General features: G+C 39.1%; 1 protein-coding gene across 3 annotated transcripts; it reads left to right on the top strand.

Annotated features, from left to right (window-relative positions):
- Nucleotides 1-2,070: 2,070 nt before the first annotated feature.
- On the top strand, nt 2,071-24,295 carry LOC148905710 (agrin-like). 3 transcript variants are annotated; one of them, XM_089039956.1, is made up of 28 exons: nt 2,071-2,172; nt 2,940-3,140; nt 3,398-3,616; nt 4,362-4,589; nt 4,833-5,051; nt 5,667-5,822; nt 6,344-6,460; nt 7,117-7,368; nt 7,776-8,015; nt 8,560-8,778; nt 8,863-9,021; nt 9,328-9,447; nt 9,577-9,828; nt 10,176-10,409; nt 11,125-11,346; nt 11,431-11,589; nt 12,302-12,421; nt 13,137-13,379; nt 15,021-15,143; nt 15,474-15,716; nt 16,745-16,867; nt 17,858-17,980; nt 20,166-20,408; nt 20,916-20,948; nt 21,837-21,980; nt 22,574-22,606; nt 23,245-23,388; nt 23,470-24,295. In XM_089039956.1, the coding sequence occupies exons 2-28, from the start codon at nt 3,038-3,040 to the stop codon at nt 23,742-23,744; spliced, it is 4,746 nt and encodes a 1,581-aa protein (XP_088896082.1). In that variant the 5' UTR covers nt 2,071-2,172; nt 2,940-3,037; the 3' UTR covers nt 23,745-24,295. The 3 variants fall into 3 exon arrangements, with proteins under 3 accessions (XP_088896082.1, XP_088896083.1, XP_088896084.1); XM_089039957.1 differs by lacking the exon at nt 15,474-15,716; XM_089039958.1 differs by lacking the exons at nt 16,745-16,867; nt 17,858-17,980; nt 20,166-20,408.
- Nucleotides 24,296-24,879: the final 584 nt, after the last annotated feature.

Raw genomic sequence — 24,879 nt, 5'->3', positions numbered from 1 at the left:
CCCTTCAAAAAAATATTATCTTATCTTTGAGCTGGACCAAGTCAGGCACGTTCTATTCCCTAAGTATCATTTGCTTCCTTATGGTTGCGCATGGAAGACACTTGAATGGATACGACTCAAACAAAGAGTCCTATTTGACGAGATGACCCGTGATCTGAGATGGAAAAGCATTTAAAAAACCATATAATGCCCATTTAGTTAGTTGTTTAAAGAATATATAAAGAAACAATTACTACACATAAAATCGTCAATGTAAGATAAGAATAAATACCATATTAACGATGGAAATAAGTCCTCAAACAACATGCATCAAACAATCGAAAGTCCTAATAGGTGGCTTATTAGATGGTTGGCCAATGACCCCGAAATGTCGAGCTGATGGTTTCCTATGAAAGCATCCATGCCAATGTGTTCAACTGGACACTGTTGGGGTGGGATATATCCTGCCAAGTGAAAACTTCTAATACAAATACGCAATAAAAGCAGTAGAAGTACCAACAAACTAGTACAAACAATGCCAATAGTGGGATAAAAAATGCTTAAACTAAAAAAAAACAAGCACACAACAAGAAAAGGCTATGTTTAATGGATAACATAAAAAACGCCACCGTAAGTTCTTCACTATACATCAATCTAATGGTTTATAGGTTACGCGTTCGTATATTTCATTTTCTTTTTCTGTTTTCTTGTTTTGGCTTCCCTGTATCTTTTGTTCCCGCGCTCCTACCGAACTTTCCAGACTGGTATCTTGACAAAATTGGGTATGAATGTACAATGATTCAACAATGCAGTGGACCCCATCAAATTGCGTTTTGTTAATTGGTCTTCAAAGGCAGTTTTAAGGCCCATTCCTCTACCGTACCGGTAATTTCGCACATTGGTGTTTTTGAATGCATTGTTTCGAGCGGAGGAGGTTTATGTCCGCTTGATACTTTAGGGAATGTTCCTTGAAAATTGTCCCCCGAATTTGATACGCTATAAAAAACTTTGCGGTTTAGTTGCATCAAGGGGGTATGGCGCCAATGATCAGGGTATGGCGAGGCAATGATATTGTGAACTTGTAGCTAGGGTGGGGGGATTGGAGTGAAGGGTGGTCGAGAGCCGTTAATCGCCTTTATCCTTCCCTCCGTCTACTGGAGGGAAGGGGTCGGGGGAGTGGGGGGTGGGAGGGATGGTGGAGGAAGGTGGAATGTGTGGGACTAGGTAGGGGAGTGGGGGATGTAGTGAGGTGTGAGGACGGGATAGGAAGAGGGGTGATGGGATTAAATTAGACCGGTGGAGGTGGGGGGGGGTGTAGGAGGGAATGGTGGGGTTCATTGGCTTAGGGGGGGGCAAGTGGCGTGGAAGTGCAAAGAGGGTAGTGACAAATCATCCTGGGTGAGGGGAGTAAGGGGGTACGCTTCTATCCCATTAAAAAACACAAAATCTCGCGTTGGTATTTTTTCAATATCTTCCTTCGAATCAAACAGGCGACGCGGTGGCACCATAAAAAAAAAAAAAAACAACCTCATCTACTACTCGATGTTTACTCAACATCTTTGCAATCGCTTTCGGATTCCCTTCGTGATATCTGACTGAGAAACGTTTGATAGAAAAGCCAACCTCTCTGATCCAAACGTGTCTATATATGAAATATTATTGGTTGAACATATCGTTTGCGAGACAAGTTGTAGGAGGAGTTAACACTCTTGAGATTGGCAAAATAGTTGTCACAATCTTGCAAAAATTAGAACTTGATTCTAATTCTTACAAACGTTATGCGGCAATGTTACAATAAGAATGGGAGAAAAGTTGCCTAATCACACATTGCCTCACTGAGAATTATGAATTTGGAGCATTCTTTTTTGCTTTGGCACAACGTTCGTGCATTGTAATAATGGAAACTTGGTTCCCCCCCCCCTAACAGATTGTCATGAATACAACAATTCTAGAGCCATTGTTGACGCTTTGCCAAAAGAAACTGAAAGCAGCAAATGGGACGCTGCGGAGTCCCAGCTCCTGGAACATTTAATATCCCCTTCGTGTAACCTGATGGCAGTTTTAACGAAGACCGTGTCATAGTTCAGTTTGTGGAGATTGTTTGGGTGTTCATCGTAAGACCGGAGAAGAAATAGTGAGCACTCGAATCAGCATACGCGGAGCACAACCACCTCCCTGACTGCAGTGATGCAGGTAGGAAATGAATGGACCTTCTTACTCGGCAGCCATGGTGAAAGGACATAGATTTTCTTTCCCGCGCGGTCTTGTATTTGAGCGCTTCATGATGAGGTTATGCGGGTTTAAAAAACAAAGGTGTTTATTTTTCATAGGAACTAGACGCATATCTGCGTGAACTCGGGCTTCATAGCAGAAAATCGAAAGAATTCTTCGTGAACACTGTCATCCTTCTGACGAAAACCTTGAAAAAATTTCCGCCATTGCTCGACCATGTGCTTATGTGGCGCATACTACGCACGCGCATAGAACTTGCGCATGGTCGCTTTGAACGCAACTGCGATTTGTGACAGAACGCAAATAAGCCCAATTTATTACCTCGGGCATTTCTTTGAAAGCCCGAGTAATAAACATGGCGCCGTGTCATTAAGGTTAATACAACTTATTAGATGTCTTCTTAGCATTGATCTCCGATATATTTCTATGTGCGCGCCGATTATAGAATATATGAGTAGGAGAAAGGACTCTGAGTTTCAGGTGGGAATCGAACCCACGACCTTCTTATGGGCATTATTATAATATCAAATGTGAACAAAACATTCAATTTATATATAACGCCATTTTCCTATATGACTTGTTATATAATCAAACATAAATAGCGAGGTGCTTTTTTTTTTCGTTTCTGGGTTTTTCATTTTGACACAACTGCTTGAGAGACATAAGATGATGAGATTTGCCTTTGTTGTCATCCTTCAGTGGTTATCGCTTTTTACTCTCTTTTCTAGGACTTACCAAGTGCCAAAGACACTATCGAGATTCACTAGACCTTCCACCAATAGGACGATTTCAACCAAGCTGCGAGGATAGCGGTAAATACGAGAGCATGCAATGCCACGGTTCTACTGGACACTGCTGGTGCGTTGACGAAGCTGGCTCTGAATTGACAGGAACTCGTATTCGTGGAAGACCAGACTGCACCCCCAAGGGTAAGGTTTCTTTTTTCTTTTAAAAGGGAGAGGGGTGATAAATCTTTGAAATATTAGTGCGAACTATTAGGCGATTTATAGGGTTTCACGTGCCTTGTTTACTTAGACATGTAATGGTATTGGTCAAACGTCGTAAATGAACGAAAAAATAACCTCCTGATAGTTCACACTCTTTTGAAACCAAGGGCATAGTTTTTCACGTTGCCTAGCATTAGGTGTTTTAGGTTGGCTGATAGGTATTTATAATTCATTAACAGTGGATCCATGTGCTCGAGTAAGATGTCCTTACTATGGGCGTTGTATGGCTTCAAAAGAGGGCAGTACATCATGTGTGTGTTCAAAGTTTTGTACCTTTGAATATATGCCCATATGTGGCTCTGATGGCAAGACTTATGGCAATGAATGTGAAATGAAAACAAGTATATGCACGTCTAAAAAGATGATAACCGTAGCATCGAGAGGAGAATGTCCTAAAGGTATGCGGTATAAACCTTTTTACCTTTTAGGTGTAATGCTTCTCATTCCAGACCACGTGTCATTCTCTAGAGTATCATTTCTTTGTTTAGCGGTAACGCATGAGAAGAGACATGAATAGGGATGCGATTTAAACAAATAATAGTATTCTTAAAGGCTGGTTTAGACGGTACGATTTTCGCCTACAACTATCGTATACAACACTCTCCCGCCATCCTACAGCTCGTTTCGTAGCGTGTAAATCAAGCCTACAACTTGCCTACGACAGACGCAAGCGTGTTGTATACGATAGTTGTAGGCGAAAATCGTACCGTCTAAACCGGCCTTAAGAGAATGAAACGTTGTCTGAAATGGGAAAATTATGCCGAAGTTAAGAAGGGTGTTAGACTAGGCTATTAAATTCACTATGCTAAAACGAGTCATTAGAAAAGAAAATGTTTCCGTTTTTTTAATCTCTTTGTTTCTAATTTTTTCTTTCCTTTTCTTTCTTTTCTTGTTTACTAAACTAGTAGTTGTAAACGAAATAAAAAACATGCTGTATTGTGTGCAGTTATGAAGCACTTCCTCTCATGCCGGCCTTGCCAATTTCTTCAGGTGCTTTATAACTACACACAGCACGCACGCGCTTATTCTATTTTCTTTATTTTAGTGTTTAATTTTTTTCAACCCAACTTTGATGAGCTTTTGAACGAGTCTCTAATTCATTATCTCGTTTCTGATTCGCTGTTTGTTTTGCTTCCATTTTAGGGGGTAACAATTCTTGTAGCTCACGTATAAAATGCAGTCATCCAATGCAGTCTTGCTTCATGAGAAACTCGATGCCAGTTTGCGAATGCCGCATGATGAAATGCAGTACTTCGAAGGATTATGTGTGTGGAACAGACAATAAGACCTACAGAAACAAATGTATGATGGATTCTTATGCATGTCAACACAGCCTGAACATCAAGGTGGCTCACAATGGGCAATGCAAAGGTATGTGCAACACAATAATATCTAAGGCATTAAATTATGCAATTTGCATCACTCGGCATCACGCGGCATCACTCGGCATCATTCGGCAACACTCGGCATCACTTGGCATCTCTTCCTTCATTCCAGTATTTTTCTCTGGCTTCTCTGTTTTTGTGCCATAAGCCTAGAGAGCAAGCTAGATTCAATTTCGATCTGTAGGATACCCGCCATTTTGGACACTAACATGTTCTTGTCGTCTTGTAGGTATCGTATCCGATCCTTGCAGCGTCTCTCTGTGTAGCCATCCTCAACACACCTGCATGAAAATCAACAACACAGCTGTTTGCGAGTGTCGTCAGGTTAGCACATTGGAATATGACCCCAAATGTGCATCCGATGGCAAGACGTATCCGAACCAGATGACCATGGAGAACGCTGGTTGTGAGAAAAACATGATTCTAACGGTTGTGAAAAATGGAGAATGTAAGTGAAGTGTAGAAACAACCGCAATAATAATGACTTCTTGATTTTCACTTAATAGAAAATACAGGGTGCTTGTGCATGAATAGTAGAACCTTTTAGCCTAGGTGTTTCCCATTTAATAAGACCTCATTTCATTCTCTAGAGTATTGAGTATATTCCCTGTTACCTTAAAGTAAACGAGGGGAAGGTGCTTCCTTTGTAATTACATAGTAATCTTTACGTGGCTCGGATTAACTAGAGACGTTACAAGAAGAACGCGAGTGTATCATTTCAGCCACTGTCAAGTGTTACCCTCTATAAAGTATAAAGTCTATTTATTTAGAGTATTATTTTTTCGATTATTGGTTGCACATGACAAGACACCTGAATATGGATACAACTCAAACTGAAATGGTCTGAAATGGGCAAACATTACACGCAAGATATTCTATTCTATGTTAAGGCTTTCTAGTAAGCATTCTGTGGAAAAGTAGGCTTTACAAGGCTGACTTTTCATGATTTGCAATCACCTAAAAATGGTTAGAAATGCATACAATTGCCCTCACACAATCTTTTGTACCGAGAGAAGAAGAGAATTACGAGGGATAACTCGACTCATACTGTTCCTTGGAATAGGTGAAACCATTGAAAAACTTGGTAGCTGCCCAGCCATGTGGGATGTCAGTGGGGTTTGCGAAAGCCGAGGAAATATGTGTGAAGATGATGGTGGCTGCAATGGAACAATGAAGTGCTGCTTCAGTGGCTGTCAGAGAGATTGTGTTAATACAGCAGGTGGGTTACGGATTTTTTTTTTTTTTGCCATGATAAGGTGAGTCCTTGCCGAGTCACATACACTACCATAAGAACCCAACTCTCCACTTGATCTTAATGAAGGAAGGAAAACCAGAGAACTTGGAAAAAACCCTTGTGGCAAGGGAGAGAACAACACATCAAACAAACTCAACTCACATGTTGATTTTTATGGAGGGAGGAAAACCAGAGAGAGAACCTGGAGAAAAACCCTCGTGGCAAAGGAGAGAACAACACATCAAACAAACTCAACTCACATGTTGATTTTTATGGAGGGAGAAAAAGCACAGAACCTGGAAAAAACCCTCGTGGCAAGGGAGAGAACAACACATCAAACAAAATTAGAACGAGATCGCCTTGAGATGATCTTCCAAAATTGCACTGATTAGCATTTATTACAACAGTGGAGTTAAAAGAAAGTCGTTACGTATATCAATAACCCAAGAGTCGAAAATAAAAATTCTAGGAATATTAAATTGTCATTATTTTCGTTCACTTTATAGACTACCTGAGCTGTAGTGAAAATTGCGGGCAATACAAGCAATGTGTCGGCTTTGCTGACGGATCGACACGATGTCTTTGTAAGAAGGGGACAATAATGGAGGGAGACACTTGTAAACGTAAGAAAATCAAAAAATTACATATTAATGTGTATGAGAATATATATGAAGTATATATTTGTACTGCTGTTGTAATGTATCAAATTGAGCTGATCCTCGCAGTATATGAACGTCGAACGTCGCATGAGCCGAACCTAATTGAAAAATTGGATAACAAGGCAATCTTCTTTGATGTCATTAGGTTGGTCTCATATGAAGTCCGACGTTTGACATGAGCCCTAATCTCTAAACACGAAATTAAGGCTATCGTTATTAACTCTTGTTTCCCATTACAATAGATCTATTCGCAAAGAAAGAATTAATTGCACTCAATGATACAGAATCATACAAATTGTGGTCGTGACAAAAAAGGGTTTCGTTGGACAATCGAGCGATCCCATAAAATTGTCGGAAAACAAAACGTTTTCAAAGGCACGTGCCAATGAAAGGTCATGGAAACGTCTTGATTGACTTCCACTAAAACTTACCCCGTAGCAATTGCGACGAAGTTTCCTCGTGTACTGTTGAGAAGCACTGTAAACTTGGCTAAGTATTCTTAGTAATGTATTAAAATCGAATGTAAAAGTACTACATTTTCGATGGCAAAATACTACAATACAGACACAATAGAGTATGAAGAAGGATAAAGGTTTTTTCCTCCATTTTTCGGTTTGCAGTTGCTGACCAAGTTGCACCACCCAAACCAATAGATCCATGTGAAATAAGCTTGTGTAGTTTCCCACATTCTAAGTGTATAGTGGTTAATGGCACAGCTACTTGTGAGTGTCCTAAGTACTGTACTCGTGAACTGATGCCTGTCTGTGGCAGTGATGGCAAAACCTATGACAACATGTGTCTGCTAGAGGTCGAAGCTTGCAAGCCTGAAAACACTGATCAACTGCAGCTAAATCACCAAGGAGAATGTAAAAGTAAGTATTATCTGTTTCATAAATGATCATGGGTTGAACTTGAGGTAGGACAATATTTTGTAGATGTGTCTAATTGACGCACTCGGTAGTCTTCTAATCTTATGAGGGAAGGAATGTGGAAATCGAGACGGAAGGATGACTTCACCCCAAAGGCCATAAATTTTAGGTGGGGGGCTAATTGAGTTTCGTCCATCAACATAACGGAAAACAATAAAAAGAAGCATATAGTTTTTCAGTTTTTTTCTGCTGAAGGGGTGCTTCAGCCCCCTTTGCCCCCCCGGATCAGCCCTTGCTGTAGGCCTTTGCATAGAACATATATTGAGAACATATTATAAATAAATACCTGATTACATTTTAATTTTAAGAAATTGCCAAATTAAATCTTCTTTATGATTTTATTGTTATAGAAAGAGCTTCAGATGATATCTGTGCCACAACACTTTGCAGTCACCCGATGCAAAAATGCGTAAATAAGAATGGTCAAGTTACTTGTGAATGTCCTATGTTTGCTTGTGTCGCTATCTACGCACCCGTCTGTGGTTCTGACGGTAAAACATATCCAAGCAACTGTACTCTAGCAGCAGCAGGATGCCGCAAAAGTCAAAATATCAAAGTCGTTAGTCAAGGACCGTGCCCAGAAAAACTTAGTAAGTATAGTATTCTCTGAATCCTTCTATCATTCTTGCATACATACCAATATGTTCTCAGTTTTATATGTCGTCAAAGCGTTGATTTTTATGTACTATTCGTTCTTGTGAATATTATATCTCGGAAATGAAGGTTATCCTGGATAAAATGTAGTAATTATAAGACAGTTGTGTTTTACCAAATCCAAAGGTGTCTTTTCCATGTCACTATTTGCAAGTAAAACACTTACAAAGCCAGTTTTGATAACCGGTTTGTCGGCTCATTCTCATGATGTTGTCAAACGCTACTTTGCAAACTGAGTTTTTTTACGAGAAGGAATGTTTTTTGAAAGGTCATACTATAATTCAGGGGTGACGCTTCCAGCCCCCTTACTTCTCGACATGCCTGTTATTGTTGTCGTGCTGTTTACACATATAGCAAAGACCCCAAAGCGTTGAAATAAATTAGTTTTGTAGAGAAAATAATTGAAGATTGATAGATAGCTGGCTACTGTACACTTTAATATTCTACTGAGTAATTGCTTTCTTTCATATCACTTTTTAGGTATTGCATCCGATCCTTGCAGCTTCTCTCTGTGCAGCCATCCACAACACACCTGCCAGAACATCAACAACGCGGCTGTTTGCCAGTGTCGTGAGGTTACCACATTAGAATATGACCCCAAATGTGCATCCGATGGCAAGACGTATCCGAACGTGATGTCTATGGAGAACGCTGGTTGTAAAAAGAATATGATACTAAAAGTCGTCAAGGATGGCAAATGTACGTAGAATAAACTAACTATTATCAAGGTCGATTAAAGTGTCTTTGTGTTAGCTAAAGTCCTTCGTTCTTGTTGTAATTTAGGTGAAGAAGTAAAGAAGGCCGGGACATGTCCTGCACCTTGGACAGGTTTGAATGGCTTGTGTAACCAACGTGGAAGTATGTGTGACGATGATACAAACTGTGCAGGAGCTTCCAAGTGCTGTGATAATGGATGTCAAAGGGATTGTATTAACGTAGCAGGTTAGTCAAGGGACCTTGGAGGACCCTGCTATTGCACTCGCCTCATCTCTTGGGTCTCAGGTTTGATTCCTGGACTCGGCATCACATGAGTAGAGTTTGTTGGGTCTCACATTCGATTCAAGGGTATTTCTCAGGGTACTCCTACCCTTCTCAAACATTTAAACCTTACACTTTAAGTTTCAATTGGATATGTGAGTTACCAAAGCCCTAACTTACATCAGTCTAAGTGTTTTTTTCTGTGTATCAATAACATTTGAAGGATTTTTTTGTGAAGGCCTAACTTTGAAACATGCCTTAATCTTTCAGATAACATCAAGTGTAACGAGGATTGTGGTCCGAACGAACAGTGTATTGGTTTCCCTGATGGATCAACGCGTTGCCTCTGTAAAAATGATACCGTTATGAATATGGACGGCTCATGTACAGGTAAGATCTATTTGTCTACACAACAGTACAAATTTCGTGCAATGCGTCCGCAAAGGTCGCAACTCCCTAACGTAGAAGATGGGCAACTTGGATCAATTTTGTTATGCACCCTTTTGAAATTCATTGCAGAAATCAACAAGACCAAAGAAGCAAAACCAATAGATCCATGTGAAATAAGTTTGTGTAGTTTCCCACATTCCGAGTGTATAGTGGTTAATGGCACAGCTACTTGTGAGTGTCCTAAGTACTGTACTCGTGAACTGTTTCCGGTCTGTGGCAGCGATGGCAAAACCTATGACAACATGTGTCTGCTAGAGGTCGAAGCTTGCAAGCCTGAAAACACTGATCAACTGCAGCTAAAACACCCAGGAGAATGTAAAAGTAAGTACTAAAGTAAATATCGTAAACCTCTCTGGCCTATAAGATGCCTATAATGTATCTTTTTGGTGGGCTTATTTCAGGGAAGGATTTAGTTTTGGAGAGAAATGTGCGTTTAAAAATTCGCAGGGGCAATTTTTTAGAAGAATTTTAGGGTGACAAAATACCGTATATAAAATAACAATTAATATTTAGCAACAAGAGGCTTCTAGCAATGACTTTCAGATCACCGTTTCACAACGTTTTCTTGGAATAAGTGTATCTGTTGTTTAGGCAACATTTAACAAGGGTCATTTGTATTTTGAATAACGATGAAGTTAAATTTTGTACATGCTCTTCAATATCTTTAGAACCTTTTGACATCTGCGAAACGTCACTTTGCAGTCACCCGCTGCAAAAATGCGTAAATAAGAATGGTCAAGTTACTTGTGAATGTCGTGTGTTTGCTTGTCCCGCTATCTACGCACCCGTCTGTGGTTCTGACGGTAAAACATATCCAAGCAACTGTACTCTAGCAGCAGCAGGATGCCGCAAAAGTCAAAATATCAAAGTCGTTAGTCAAGGACCATGCCCAGAAAAACTTAGTAAGTAGTGCTTGTAGATTTACTGAAACATTGCATTGCTGCTCGGTTGAACGTGCAAGATGAAAACCTCCTGCATTTAATCTGCGTTGTCATTCCAATCCTTCCACGCATAAAACTGTTATGCAGCGATCCTTGCAATGAGCTTGGATTTTCTGTTGCTTAGAGCTAAGCTCTCTTGAAATTTAAGAAATTCGAGTCTTGAATTATTATATACATATATATATATATATATACATATACATATACATATTTTATTGTACCAAAAAGTAAAATAGAACTAATACAATGTGTATATAACGAATTATAAGGTACAGGCTATCTGCAATAACCATGAGGCTAACCTAGGCAGACAGCTTGACATGAAAAATAATTGCAAATTTGGTACAGGAAGAGAATGAGTAAAATTATATAGTGCAAGAAAAAAAGAAAAAGAAATTACTTTAAAAATAAAAAAAAACTAAATATAAGTTAGCGTTCTTCTTATTAGCTGAATAAAAAGTGCGTACAGTTTTCAGTTTTTATTTTGCCCCTATTTGTATTGGCAAGATTTTTGGATTATAATCTATTAGATTAGATTTCCCCTTAGAAATTTTAAAGGACAGTTATTACCCTAAACCGCGCTCGGTCAAGGTAAACCATTTTGAGACCCCTTAAACGTGCGTTCTACTTTCTTATGCCTGTAATAATAAAGTAATTACAATTGTTGACATGTTAGGTATGCAACCACCAGACCCTTGCAGCTTCTCTCTGTGTAGCCATCCTCAACACACCTGCCAGAACATCAACAACACAGCCGTTTGCAAGTGTCGTGAGGTTACCACAATGGAATATGACCCCAAGTGTGCATCCGATGGCAAGACTTATCCGAACGTGATGTCTATGGAGAACGCTGGTTGTAAAAAGAATATGATACTAAAAGTCGTCAAGGATGGCAAATGTACATAGAATAAACTAACTATTATTAAGGTCGATTAAAGTGTCTTTGTGTTAGCTAAAGTCCTTCGTACTTGTTGTGATTTAGGTGAAGAAGTAAAAAAGGCCGGGACATGTCCTGCACCTTGGACAGGTTTGGATGGCTTGTGTAACAGACGTGGAAGTATGTGTGACGATGATACAGACTGTGCAGGAGCTTCGAAGTGCTGTTATAATGGATGTCAAAGGGATTGTATTAATGTAGCAGGTTGGTTTACAATTCTAAGGAAATTATGCCTGACTTAGATATTCGTATTACCGAATAACGCATTCCTATCAACACTATTATTATAAAGTAATCACACAATTACTACTTATATACAATGGTTTCTATTAGCATACAAATGACAAGTGGGATATTCCATGGTGTGTCATGAGAAAGCATTGTATTACTATTATATACAAGTGACAAGTGGGATATTCCCTGGTGTGTCACGAGAAAGCATTGTAGAGCTATTATATACGAGTGACAAGTGGGATATTCCATGGTGTGTCATGAGAAAGCATTGTATAACTATTATATACAAGTGACAAGTTGGATATTTCATGGTGTGTCACGAGAAAGCATTGTATAACTATTATATACAAGTGACAAGTTGGATATTTCATGGTGTGTCACGAGAAAGCATTGTATAACAATTATATACAAGAGGGATATATTATGGTGTGAAACGAGAAAGCATTGTATAACTATTATATACAAGTGGGATATTTCATGATGTGAAACGAGAAAGCATTGGATAAATATTTTTTCCACAAGATTGAAAATATACTTGACTGCAAATGCCTATAGGAAGGAGCAGAGGAATACCACCGAATATACGACGACTTTCGTGAATCCTGATTGGGTGTATTTTCAATGTTGTGAGATAAATAATGGAGAAATATTCAGTTAATGATGAGAATACATTTTCTTAAAGATAACATTAAGTGCGATGAGGATTGCGGTCAGAACGAACAGTGTGTTGGTTTTCCTGATGGTTCAACACGTTGCCTCTGTAAAAAAGGAACGGTGATGAAAATGGATGGAACATGTACAGGTAAGAAACGTATCTTCAGAAAATGACCCTCAATTGAGATAATGTTAGTATAGCAAAGCTGCTTGCTCCTTATGTAGTTACGCAACTTAGTATATAAAGAGTTAAGTGCCTATCACCCTACTGACAATATTCACAGTATTGATTCCACATGGGGTAATATGTCGAAAAGCTGAGGAGTAATCATTTAATGTACAAAACATTACTGGCTCAGATAACTTAAATTTGAAATCCGTCATTGTTCCCCCATTGCTCTTATATAAATTATTAGCCGGTATTTCGAATTACAAGGAACAACAAATAACCATAAATGCCTCCTCTTACGTCACAGCATTAGCGTATGACATGGAAAACATTGAAAAACCTATATACCTTCAAGAAGCCGCACTCAAACTATGACATTTTTTCGGGATGTTCAACATCTTACCCCATGTAGAATCAATACTGTGAATATTGTCATAAGGGTGACAGGCATTTTAAGAATACGCGAGTATATTTGATTAGCTGCATAGAACTCAAAACAAGAAGTTGAAGTATTGCAATACTTGTCATTTGTCACAACCTGTCATCGTTTATCACCACCGCAAGTACAGCAGTGGCGCAGCTCAATGGGGTCGAACTGAAAGCATGTGATAATGATTGCATAATAGGGGGACGTAATGTTATGCTGATTGCCATTGTAATGTTAGCGTTAATGCTCGTTTTCATTGTTTTGAAGCTGCCTCATCAAATAGAACCATCAATCCTTGTGACATGAGTCTTTGTGCATTCCCCACTATTAACTGTGTGGTCGTCAACAACACTGCTAGCTGTGAATGTCCTAAGGCTTGTACGAGAGAATATAAACCCGTGTGTGGTACGGACGGTACGACATACGGTAACATGTGTAACCTGGCCACTGCTGCCTGTAAACCAGAGAACAAAGATACCCTGAAGGTTGCTTATGATGGTGCTTGTCGCGGTAAGTACACCTTTTGCTGTTCATTAACAGAAAATGTGCATTCATTTGTGCCAATAGTTGTATCAATAACGTGTAATGTACTTTCATCAACACCACAAGTAACATCATTGGCGCGGATCAACTTTCAATAACGATAATTAAATATGCGTGTACATTCATAGGCATCAATAGATAATCAATAGCGCGTTCGTCCATTCATATGCGCGGAATGTATTTTCTTGTGCGCGAAATTCAACTTCAATAACACCAAATGACAAACAATAGCATTTATGGACAATCATTTACCTAAAAGTGAAAATTCATTAGTGCTATTAGCATAACCATTGACAATCTATAACGCGTTTGGACAATCATGAGGGTCAACGTTATATTCTATAGCGTGGTTCTACAAACATTTGCATGATTCGAATGAACAATAAGAGAAATAAAACAATCATTAGCGATTTTTTTAATCACTTTAAAACATATAAAATTCAGGTACCTGCCTCAATAATAGCGGCTGCGTAGGAGAATAGCAATTAGCTCACTTAAAGCAGCAATCAAAGACGACATCAGCAGTCCAGAGATCCAACAACATACGAACATATGGAAGGGTTCCAGAGAAATGTGGCAACTATCACTATCACTAAATGTGGTCAGTGGTTCAGTTATATGCAAACGTATTTGCCACGATGTATAAATGGCGAAGAAATTAAAGGCTAAAATAAATAAAAAATCGCTAATGATTGTTTGTCTCTTGCTGGCTTATGGCAAACAAACTATCATTGAATATCGATAGGACAAACTTTATCATATTTCACTCTCCACAAAAACCAATAAATTACAAAGTTCGATTAATGATCAACAGCAAGATGATAGAACAAGAGAAATATATCAAATATCTAGGTCTACACATTGACTCAAACTTAAGCTGGAAATTCCACATCTTACATATGACAAAAAAAATTAAACGCAGTATCGGAATCCTCTTAAAGATTAGATATTATGTAAGCCGGCAAGCACTCGTTCAGCTTTATTATACTTTGATTTACCCTTTTTTATCTTATAGTTGCATCACCTGGGGAAATACTTATAAAACTTCTCTTCAGCCTCTTATTACTTTACAAAAAAAGATAGTGAGAATAATTCCCTTTTCAAATTACAACTCTCATTTCAGTCCTAGCATCTAAAAAAACATATTATCTTCCCAAAATAAGAACCAACTATGGAAAATTCAATATTCGCTTTAATGGTACTGAAATATGGAATGCCATTGGAGAATCTCTCAAGTCTATGACTCGCAACCTTTTCAAAAAAAATCTTAAAGCCTCTATAATATCAAATTATTGATAGTTCTATGATGCACTTCTAGTCCAGCTGATAGGAGCACAGCCCATTTTGTCTTGTCTAATGTCTTGTCTTGTCACCGGCTTATCTTGTCTTGTCGTTTTTTGTTTTTGTCTTGTCTTGTCTTATCCATTGCTTTAGTCAATCAGCAACAAATAGATTTTCTCCGCATGGCCCAGCCACTTAGCTCGATTAGCTATTGCTATTTCTAATTGGCTGTGCTCTTATCACCTGCAATTTCAACTATTATTATTTATATCTGTAAACTATTGAGCACAATAAAGATTGATTGGTTGATTGATTTTCTCTTCCTAGATACTAATGAGTGCGAAAAAGAAGAAGCACAATGTAGTGAATATGCTGATTGTATCGATACACCAGGCTCGTATATCTGTCGATGTATCCCTGGGTTCAAAGGCGATGGCAAGACCTGTACAGGTACGACTTGTTGCTAGAAACAGGTTTTAAGTTCGAGTTAAACGAGAAAATAATGTATCCTGCAAAAAACTAGATTGACACCACAGATTGACAAGTCATAAACTGACCACATTATTCTGCAAAGATTTTAGGCGTTTCAACAACGTTGCAATTGTGTTAGCATTGCAGGACAGGCATGACAATAGAGGACATATCCGACCCTACATCTTAGGGCAGCAGCCACGCAATGTTGTTTATATAGGCTGTGACACTAAAAAAAGCTTCGCAACCATTTTTGACTGTTTGGCTATATATGCTTCCACAGTAATGATATTGACTATTGTTCTTTAGCTGTCCAATCAAATAAAACCATCAATCCTTGTGACATAAGTCTTTGTGCATTCCCCACTATTAACTGTGTGGTCGTCAACAACACTGCTAGCTGTGAATGTCCTCAGGCTTGTACGAGAGAATACAGTCCCGTGTGTGGTACGGACAATCGGACATATAGTAACATGTGTAACCTGGCCACAGCTGCCTGTAAACCAGAGAACAAAGATACCCTGAAGGTTGCTTATGATGGTGCTTGTCGCGGTAAGTACCATTTGCTTGACTGGTTTAAGTTGACCTTAATGCCATTTACTCAGTTGCACAATGACCATTTCCATCTATGAGTTAGCTGTACCCTCGCATTGATAACACAAGTGGTTGGTACGCTTGTGGCTACAAAAAAGGCTTTGGAATATCCAGTATAGGATGCATAAGTATAATCATTGTCCCATAAGAAGTACATCCAAAATTGCTAAAAAGTCCTAATTAAATTATCCGAGAAGACTGTCTTCCCTGCAGCCGACGTTCGGTTTGGTTTCTGCCAAGAAACAAAGGACTCCAACAAAATACAACTGATTTTGATTTACGATTTGCTTGCCATGAAAAGTGTAGTACGTCCTTTTTTTTTTTTTTTTTTTTTTTTTTAATTCGCCCATTGAGAGCTCTTCATTTCATGGCCGAAGCAATGCGTGCTGTGGGAACAATAATAAAGCGAAGAGGAACTTCGGATCTTTTTTAAATTGCCTATCACCCTTCTGACAATATTTACAGTATTGATTCTACATGGGGTAAGATGTCGAATAACCTGAAAAAAATGCATAGTTTGAGTGCAGCTTCTTCTTGAAGTTATGAAGGTTTTTTCATGCCATATGCTAATGTGGTGACGCATGAGGAGGCATTTATGGTTATTTGTTGTTCCTCATAATTTGAAACACCGGCTTCTATTTGAAAAATAGCTTGCAATAATTTCTATAAGAGCAATGGGCAAAACTATGACGTATGTCAAATTTAATTTAATTTGTATATTAATTGATTACTCCTCATACGTCACAACATTAGCATATGGCATGGAAAAACCTTCATAACTTCAAGAAGCCGCACTCGAATTATGAAATTTTTTCGGGCTTTTCCACATCTTACCCCATATAGAATCAATACTGAGAATATTGTCAGAAGGGTGATAGGCACTTTAATTAATGAATTATTCGTATTTTATTTTATTGGCATTTTTCAGCTGCATTGGATCACTTGATCTGTTGGTGCATTTAACCAATAGCATTTTCTCTTCCTAGATAATAATGAGTGCGAAAAAGAAGAAGCACAATGTAGTGAATATGCTGATTGTATCGATACACCAGGCTCGTATATCTGTCGATGTATCCCTGGGTTCAAAGGCGATGGCAAGACCTGTACAGGTACGACTTGTTGCTAGAAACAGGTTTTAAGTTCGAGTTAAACGAGAAAATAATGTATCCTGCAAAAAACTAGTTGCAGCAGGTACCACAGAAATCAAACAACAATATAGTCTTACTCTCTACACCACAGATTGATCAACAGTCAAAAACTGACCACATTATTCTGCAAAGAATTTTAGCGTTTCAACAACTGCAATTGTGTTAGCATTGCAGGACAGGCGTGGCAATAGAGGACATATCCGACCCTACATCTTAGGGTAGCAGCCATGCAAAGCTGTTAAAAAAAAGTAAAAAAACCTTCGCAACCCTTTTTGACTGTTTGGCAATATATGCTACCACAGTGATGATATTTACTATTGTTTTTTAGCTGTCCAATCAAATAAAACCATCAACCTTGTGACATGAGTCTTTGTGCATTCCCCACTATTAAATGTCCCCCCCCCCCCCCCCCCCCCTCCTTTGCTGGAGCCATTCCTGTTCGTAAACCGTCCTTATTACTGGGAATGGCTCCACAGATTACGAAAATGTAGAGTGCCCCAACGCAAGTGGCTGGTACGCTTGTGGCTACAAAAAAGGCTTTGGAATATCCAGTATAGGATGCATAAGTATAATCATTGTCCCATAAGAACTACATCCAGAATTGCTAAAAACTCTTTAATTAAATTATCCGAGAAGACTGTCTTCCCTGCAGCTCACGTTCGGTTTGGTTTCTGCCAAGAAACAAAGGACTCCAACAAAATACAACTGATTTTGATTTACGATTTGTTTGCCATGAAAAGTGTTACAGTCTTTTTTTTAATTCGCCCATTGAGAGCTCTTCATTTCATGGCCGAAGCAATGCGTGCTATGGAAACAATAATAATGTGAAGAGGAATTTCGAATCTTTTTTATGTAATGAATTATTTGTATTTTATTTTATTGGCATTTTTCAGCTGCAGTGGATCACGTGATCTGTTGGTGCATTTAACCAATAGCATTTTCTCTTCCTAGATAATAATGAGTGCGAAAACGAAGAGGCACATTGTAGTGAAGATGCTGATTGTATTAATACACGAGGCTCGTATGTTTGTCGATGTATCCCTGGATTCACAGGCGATGGCAAGACCTGTACAGGTACGACTTGTTGCTAGAAACGGGTTTTAAGTTCGAGTTCAACGAGAAAATAATGTATCCTGCAAAAAACTAGATTGACACCACAGATTGATCAACAGTCAAAAACTGACCACATTATTCGGCAATGAGCGTGACGTTTCAACAACGTTGCAATAGCCCACTCCCGAGATATGCTTCGTTTGTCACGCACAAAGGTTTCAGTATGAGGCTACGTCCTAAATGCTCAGTCATTCGTGACAGGCGGTAGGAATCAATTTAATTTAGCACGTAGACTCATACTGAAACCTTTTTTTTTTTTTTTTTTTTAAGGAAGGAAGCTTCTTTATTTTGCCACGGTAAAAACATCAGTCGATTGCCTAAAAATATTTAAAAGTAAAGATTTACAATTAAAAAGCTAGTTACTGTTTTACATGTTTGCCGTGGAGCCCTTAGTTACAACTTTTCTTACTGTACAAACTATCAATTTCCGTTTTAAATTTTCGTACTGACTTGACCTCTTTTATATTTAACGGTAGGTCATTCCACAATTTTGCCCCACTATAGCTGAATGATCGTTTTAGATATTCAGTGTGTGGCTTAGGTATTGACAGTTTATGATCATGATTTCGAAGGTTGTATTTAGTATGGTAGTCGGAGAAAAGGTTTTGTAAGTAAACTGGTGTACGTCCCTGCATCGTCTTAAACATTAGTAGGGCTTTTTGTTTTTTACGACGAACTGCAAGTGTATCCCAGTTTAATTGGTCAAGGAGATGGCTAGATCTTATGTCATAGTTAGATCTTGTGATAACTCTAGCCGCTCGATTTTGACGCTTTTGTAGTTGAACACATAGTTTATCACTTAATCCATCCCAAACTGCACTACAATAGTCCAGTTTGGGTAGAATTAAGGCTTCGTAGATTTGGATGGCACTATCGGTCGAAATAAATGGGCAAACACGTTTTAGAGCCCCTATACTTGAAGAGATTTTCTTCGAAATGTTGTTAACATGTTCTAACCAATTAAGGTTTTTATCGATAGTGAAACCCAAAGATTTGGTGTGATCAACTTGTTTAACGCTAGCTCCATTAATCGCAATATTAATAGTGGAATCGCATTGCGCTGTGAACTTTTGGCGGGACCCAATAATCATAAATTCCGTTTTCGCTACATTCAAGCTTAGCTTATTTGCTAACAACCACTGATGTATATTAGTGAGTTCAGTGTTGATGCTTGGTTCCAAGTCTCCTACATTTTTACCATGAACGCTGATGCTGGTATCATCAGCAAACATTCTTGTTATGGCTTGCGCCAAACAATTTGGTAAGTCATTAATATACAGGAGAAATAAAAGTGGGCCTAAATTACTGCCTTGTGGTACACCGCAGCTCACAGTACAAGGCTCAGACAGACTTCCGTTAACACTGCACAGCTGAGACCTCGTCAGTAAATAAGAACGGAACCACTTGAGTGAGCCTTCATCTACACCATAATTCGATAGTTTGGACAAAAGAATTTCATGATCTATGGTGTCGAAGGCTTTTTGGAGGTCTATGAAGATTACTCCGTTAAGTAGTCCCTTGTCTATATTAACTGACCATTCGTTCGTTGCTTCGAGCAACGCGGTGACAGTGCTGTGCAGGGAGCGAAAGCCTGACTGGCATTCCGTCAATAACTGGTTTTCATTCAAATAATCGTATAGTTGATCATAAACGATCTTCTCAAATATCTTTGAAGCAGTGGGAATGACCGAGATTGGGCGATAATTGTTTAGGTCAGTTTTCTCCCCTTTTTTAAATATAGGCGTTACTTTCGCTATTTTCCACTCCCTAGGAAAAATGCCCATTTTAATAGATTGTCGAAAAATCACAGTGAGAGATGGTCCCACTATAGAGGCGGACATTTTTAGCAATTTGTTGGGTATGTTATCTAAGCCTGCAGCTTTCTTTTCCTTTATACTTCCTAACAAGTCGCAAACAAGTCGCACCTTTGTGCGTGACAAGCGAAACATATCTCGGAAGTGGGCTATTGTGTTAACATTGCAGGACAGGCGTGGCAATAGAAGACATATCCGACCTTACATCTTAGGGCGGCAGCCACGCAATGTTGTTTCTATGGGCTGTGACACTAAAAAAAACCTTCGCAACACTTTTTGACTGTTTGGCTGTATATGCTACCACAGTAATGATATTGACTATTTTTCTTTAGCTGTCCAATCAAATAAAGCCGTCAATCCTTGTGACATAAGTCTTTGTGCATTCCCCACTATTAACTGTGTGGTCGTCAACAACACTGCTAGCTGTGAATGTCCTCAGGCTTGTACGAGAGAATACAGTCCCGTGTGTGGTACGGACAATCGGACATATAGTAACATGTGTAACCTGGCCACAGCTGCCTGTAAACCAGAGAACAAAGATACCCTGAAGCTTGCTCATGATGGTGCTTGTCGCGGTAAGTACTATTATCATTCCTGTACATTGTCTTCTAGAATCCTTGTTGTTTACTCACTGCGACCTGCAATGATCAAACTTCTAAAGAACGAGACGCCAGAGTTGAGGCGAGTGTACTAGCGCTACGACATCCTTGATTTACACCCTTGGGTGGCATGGATGGTGTACGCTGCTAATGCGTCGTCTTTCTCCACTGTGAGTCCAACTTGTCGGGTCGCTGGTTCCAGTTCTGCTTACGCCACATGTGAATTGAGTTTGTTTGATGTGTTGTTCTCTCCCTTGCCACGAGGATCTTTCTCCGGGTTCTCCGATTGTCTCCCTCCGTAAAACTGCGAGTCTAGCGTTGTGTGTATCAATTAGTAAATGTAGTGGTAGCGAGTGTGAGTGAAAGCAGGCCCACATCAGCAAAAGCTAACAGAATAATCAACCTGCTCTAATAAATAAAATATTATTGTTAAGGAAATTTCTGATGAATAATCTTTATATTCCTAACATTATTCATTTGTAGGTGGACCACCAGCACCTCCTGCATCCAAAGCCGGTGAGTACACTCAAAGTTAGCCTCCTCCGCAGGCAACTCTATAAACTCTCACATACTATATCTCTCTAGCGAGCGGGCTTCCTTTTCCAGCGAAAACCGAGAGTATTGGGCCCGAGCGAAGGGAAAAGAGAGGGGAGAGTTGCATCTCTCCTCTTCTTTTTCTCCCCTCCCCCCCTCCCCCCTCCCCCCTCGTCTGGTTTTTTGTTTCTTCGTTCCCAGACTCCGGCTCATTAATAGCTGGAGAAACTAGAGAAAGCCACAGAGATGCCTGCGGAGGAGGCTAACTCAAAGTCATTATGAGATTCCATTACCGTGTTGGCAATTTGGGAAAATCTGTGGTAAAGGGTTTTAAACTAGAGCAATAATTCAATCATCGTCAAATATCATCATCACCACCACCATCATCAACATCATCATCAAGTATATCATCATCATTATCATCACCATCATAATCACCTTTATCATCATCATCAACGTCATCATCATCATCACCATCATCATCACCACCATCATCATCATCATAACCATCATCACCATCATCATCATCGTCGTCTTTATAATTTTATAGGGGGGTGACACGTGACAGTGCCAACTTAACACTGATAAACGTGTGGCCCTCTACTGTATGTTTAACGTCACTAAGTGAGAGGGGACCGCCTATTTACGTGGTCATCCGAGTCACGGAGAAGGTCTACCATTTGTTGGTATTTTTAGATACCAAGGGTTAGGGTTATACCCTTGCCCAACCGAGCCAACAGGGGCGGTTTATGTACGACATCAAACGAATTGTTTGTAGGTTCATGCTGTCTTGGAATAACCTGTATCCCATCACTTATCATCAATCACCTATCTCACATATATTACATTTATATTATCTCTCATTTCAAGGTACTTGTCCTCCAACGGATCCCCGTCCTTGTCCACCTATTGCTAGGCCAGGAGGAGGCTGCACAAATGACATGGGGTGCCCAGGGCAAAGCAAATGCTGTCATGATGGATGTAGTAGAAAATGTATCCTACCATTTGCTCCACGTGAGTAGTTACCTTCTAATGTTCTCTCTTTATTCTCAAGCAGTATTATCAGCCTGTGAGTTGAGCGTTGTGTTCATGAAATACTAAATATAGTTGTAGTGAGTGTGATAAATAGCAGGCCCGCAGCGATAGCTGGCAGAATAATCAGCCTGCTCTAACAAATAAAATATTATAAACTAATTGCGGAGTCGAGAAGCGACGGAGCCCAATACCGAATATATTTTCCTCCAACGTCGTCAATACTTCGTGGTATTGTCGTCTCAAAATCGTAATTAGTTTTGTATCGCGATTCTAAAGAATTTAAAACACAAAAAAGGGGGAAAAACTGACCGACTTTCTTTGATTAAAAGCGAAATTCTCCTTACGAGCATGCACTATGGCGCAACCAACAAGCGTAAAAGTTTGACGGCCGCAGGCTCAAGCTTTCGTTTTCGTTGATCGTTGGCCAATCAGAAACCTTAATTTTGAAACTACAATACCACAAAATATTGTCGTCTATATAAGAGAATATTTAGTGAATCACGATATTATTATTATTGCTAATGAAATATCAGATAAACAGTCTTTATATTTCTAACATTATTCATTTGTAGGTGGAACACCAGCACCTCCTGCATCCAAAACCGGTGAGTACACTCAAAGTCATGAGATACCGGTTGGCACAATTGGATAGTCTTTTTAAAATCTGCGGTAAAGGGGTTTAAGCTAGAGCAATAATTCAATCATCATCTACAAGTATCATCATCACCACCAGCATCAACATTTTCATCAACATCATCATCAAGTATATCATCACCATCATCATCATCGCCATCATCATCATTACCATTATCATCATCATCACAAGTATCATCACCATCATCACCATCACCATCATCGTAGTCTTTATATACGGAGGGTGACACGTGACAGTGCCAACTTAACACTGATAAACTTGTGGCCCTCTACTGTATGTTTAACGTCACTAAGTGAGAGGGGACCGCCTATTTACGTCATCATCCGAGCCACGGAGAAGGTCTACCATTGGTTGGTGTTTTGAGAGGAAAGGCATGACCTTCTCCTTAGTGATTTTGAGACTTTGCCTGTTGGCCTGGCCCTCCCGCACAACAGACACGTGCCCAACCAATCCAACCGGGGCGGTTCATGTACGACACCAAACGAATTGTTTGTAGGTTCATGCTGTCTTGGAATGACCTATATCCCATCGCTTATCATCAATCACCTATCTCACATATATTACATTTATATTATCACTCATTTCAAGGTACTTGTCCTCCAACGGACCCCCATCCTTGTCCACTTAATGCTAGGCCAGGAGGAGGCTGCACAAATGACATGGGGTGCCCAGGGCAAAGCAAATGCTGTCATGATGGATGTAGTAGAAGGTGTATTCCACCGTTTGCTCCACGTGAGTAGTTACCTTCTAATGTTCTCTCTTTATTCTCAAGCAGTATCAAACAACTGTTGCTATTTGTGTTTGTTCTTCTAGGAGGGTGCCCTATAATAAAGAACCAAAAAGCTTGTCTTACCAAATACGATCGAAAGGAATATTGCAAGACTGATTCAAACTGTCCCAGAGGCCAAAAGTGCTGCTTTGATGGATGTATCAAGAGATGTGATTTCTTCAATCCCCTCCCACCCGGTTCCATGCCCGGAGGTAACCATGGCGGGGCACCGGGTGGTAACCATGGCGGAGCCCCGGGTGGTAAAGATTCCCCACCTCGTGTCTCTCCACCCGGATCATCACAGCCAGGAAAAAGATAAACGGAAACAATTCAACGAAAATAATCCTGCTTTAAATGGACCAAAGATGGAAACTGATTGATTTTGAAAGCAATTTTAACTTGATTATTCTTATAACTTCTTGAAAATTTGAAAATTGAAAATTAGCATCAAGCAAATTTTTTTTCCATAATTTTAATTTTTTTATAGTCCTTTTTTTAGTAGTTAATTATAAAACTTAGCACACGCGGATTTTTAAGTCGCGCCTTATCGCAAAACACAAACTTTTCAAGATCACGTGATTATAGAATGTCATGGAAACGCCTTGATTGACGCACTAAGAACTTCCTCAAGACAAAGATTGAATTTCACGTGTACTAATCAACTACTATTAACTAGTGTAAACTGTGGTTTTATTTATTTTTATTCCATTGGTTCTTTACCTGAGCTGCATGTATTGTGACGAATAGTGCTTGTTAATTCTGGTACAATTTTTACTGTTTTATAGAGTAATTAATAACAATCTTTTATCATTTGATAGTTTCTCATCATTCCATGCTTGCTGTTTGTTAATAAACCTTCCATAAATATAAGTTTTCTTTCATCAGTTTTCAAACATCAAGGTAAAAACGTAAGTCAACACCCAAAACATCCAAAATCGGTCAAAACCACGGGCTATAGTCGATGCTTTTTGGACAAAAATGACCCATTCTTCAAGTGTTATAAATAATTCAAAAATTTAAAAAACGTTTTTACCCACCTCTTCAAAAAGTATGAATTATTTATGCGATATGAAAAATAGATCATTTTAGACAAAAAGCATGGACTATAGCCCATGGTTTTGATCGATTTTGGGTGTTTTTCACACCTTTTCAAAAAATATGAATCATTTATAACCTTTGAAAAATGTGTCATTTTTGACCAAAAAGCATGGACTATAGCCCATGGTTTTAACCGATTTTGGATGTTTTTCACACCTTTTCAAAAAATATCAATTATTTATAACATTTGTAAATAGGGTCATTTTTGACCAAAAAGCATGGACTATAGCCCATGGTTTTGACAGATTTTGGGTGTTTTTCACACCTTTTCAAAAAATATCAATTATTTATAAGACATGAAAAATAGGTCATTTTTGACCAAAAAGCATGGACTATAGATAATGCTTTTGACCGAT

Source organism: Actinia tenebrosa, unplaced genomic scaffold (genome assembly GCF_029948245.1).
Source record: "Actinia tenebrosa isolate PJP-AT-01 unplaced genomic scaffold, QUT_ActTen_1.0 PGA_scaffold7__59_contigs__length_16204524, whole genome shotgun sequence".
NCBI classification, from domain to species: domain Eukaryota; kingdom Metazoa; phylum Cnidaria; class Anthozoa; order Actiniaria; family Actiniidae; genus Actinia; species Actinia tenebrosa.
This window is presented reverse-complemented; position numbering and strand designations above follow the sequence as displayed.

Coding starts and splice junctions, on each gene's coding strand:
- LOC148905710 (XM_089039956.1), top strand. CDS start 3,038: ATGCAATGCCACGGTTCTACTGGACACTGCTGGTGCGTTGACGAAGCT. Junction 4,590..4,832: donor TCACAATGGGCAATGCAAAG/GTATGTGCAACA, acceptor GTCGTCTTGTAG/GTATCGTATCCGATCCTTGC. Junction 9,022..9,327: donor GGATTGTATTAACGTAGCAG/GTTAGTCAAGGG, acceptor TTAATCTTTCAG/ATAACATCAAGTGTAACGAG.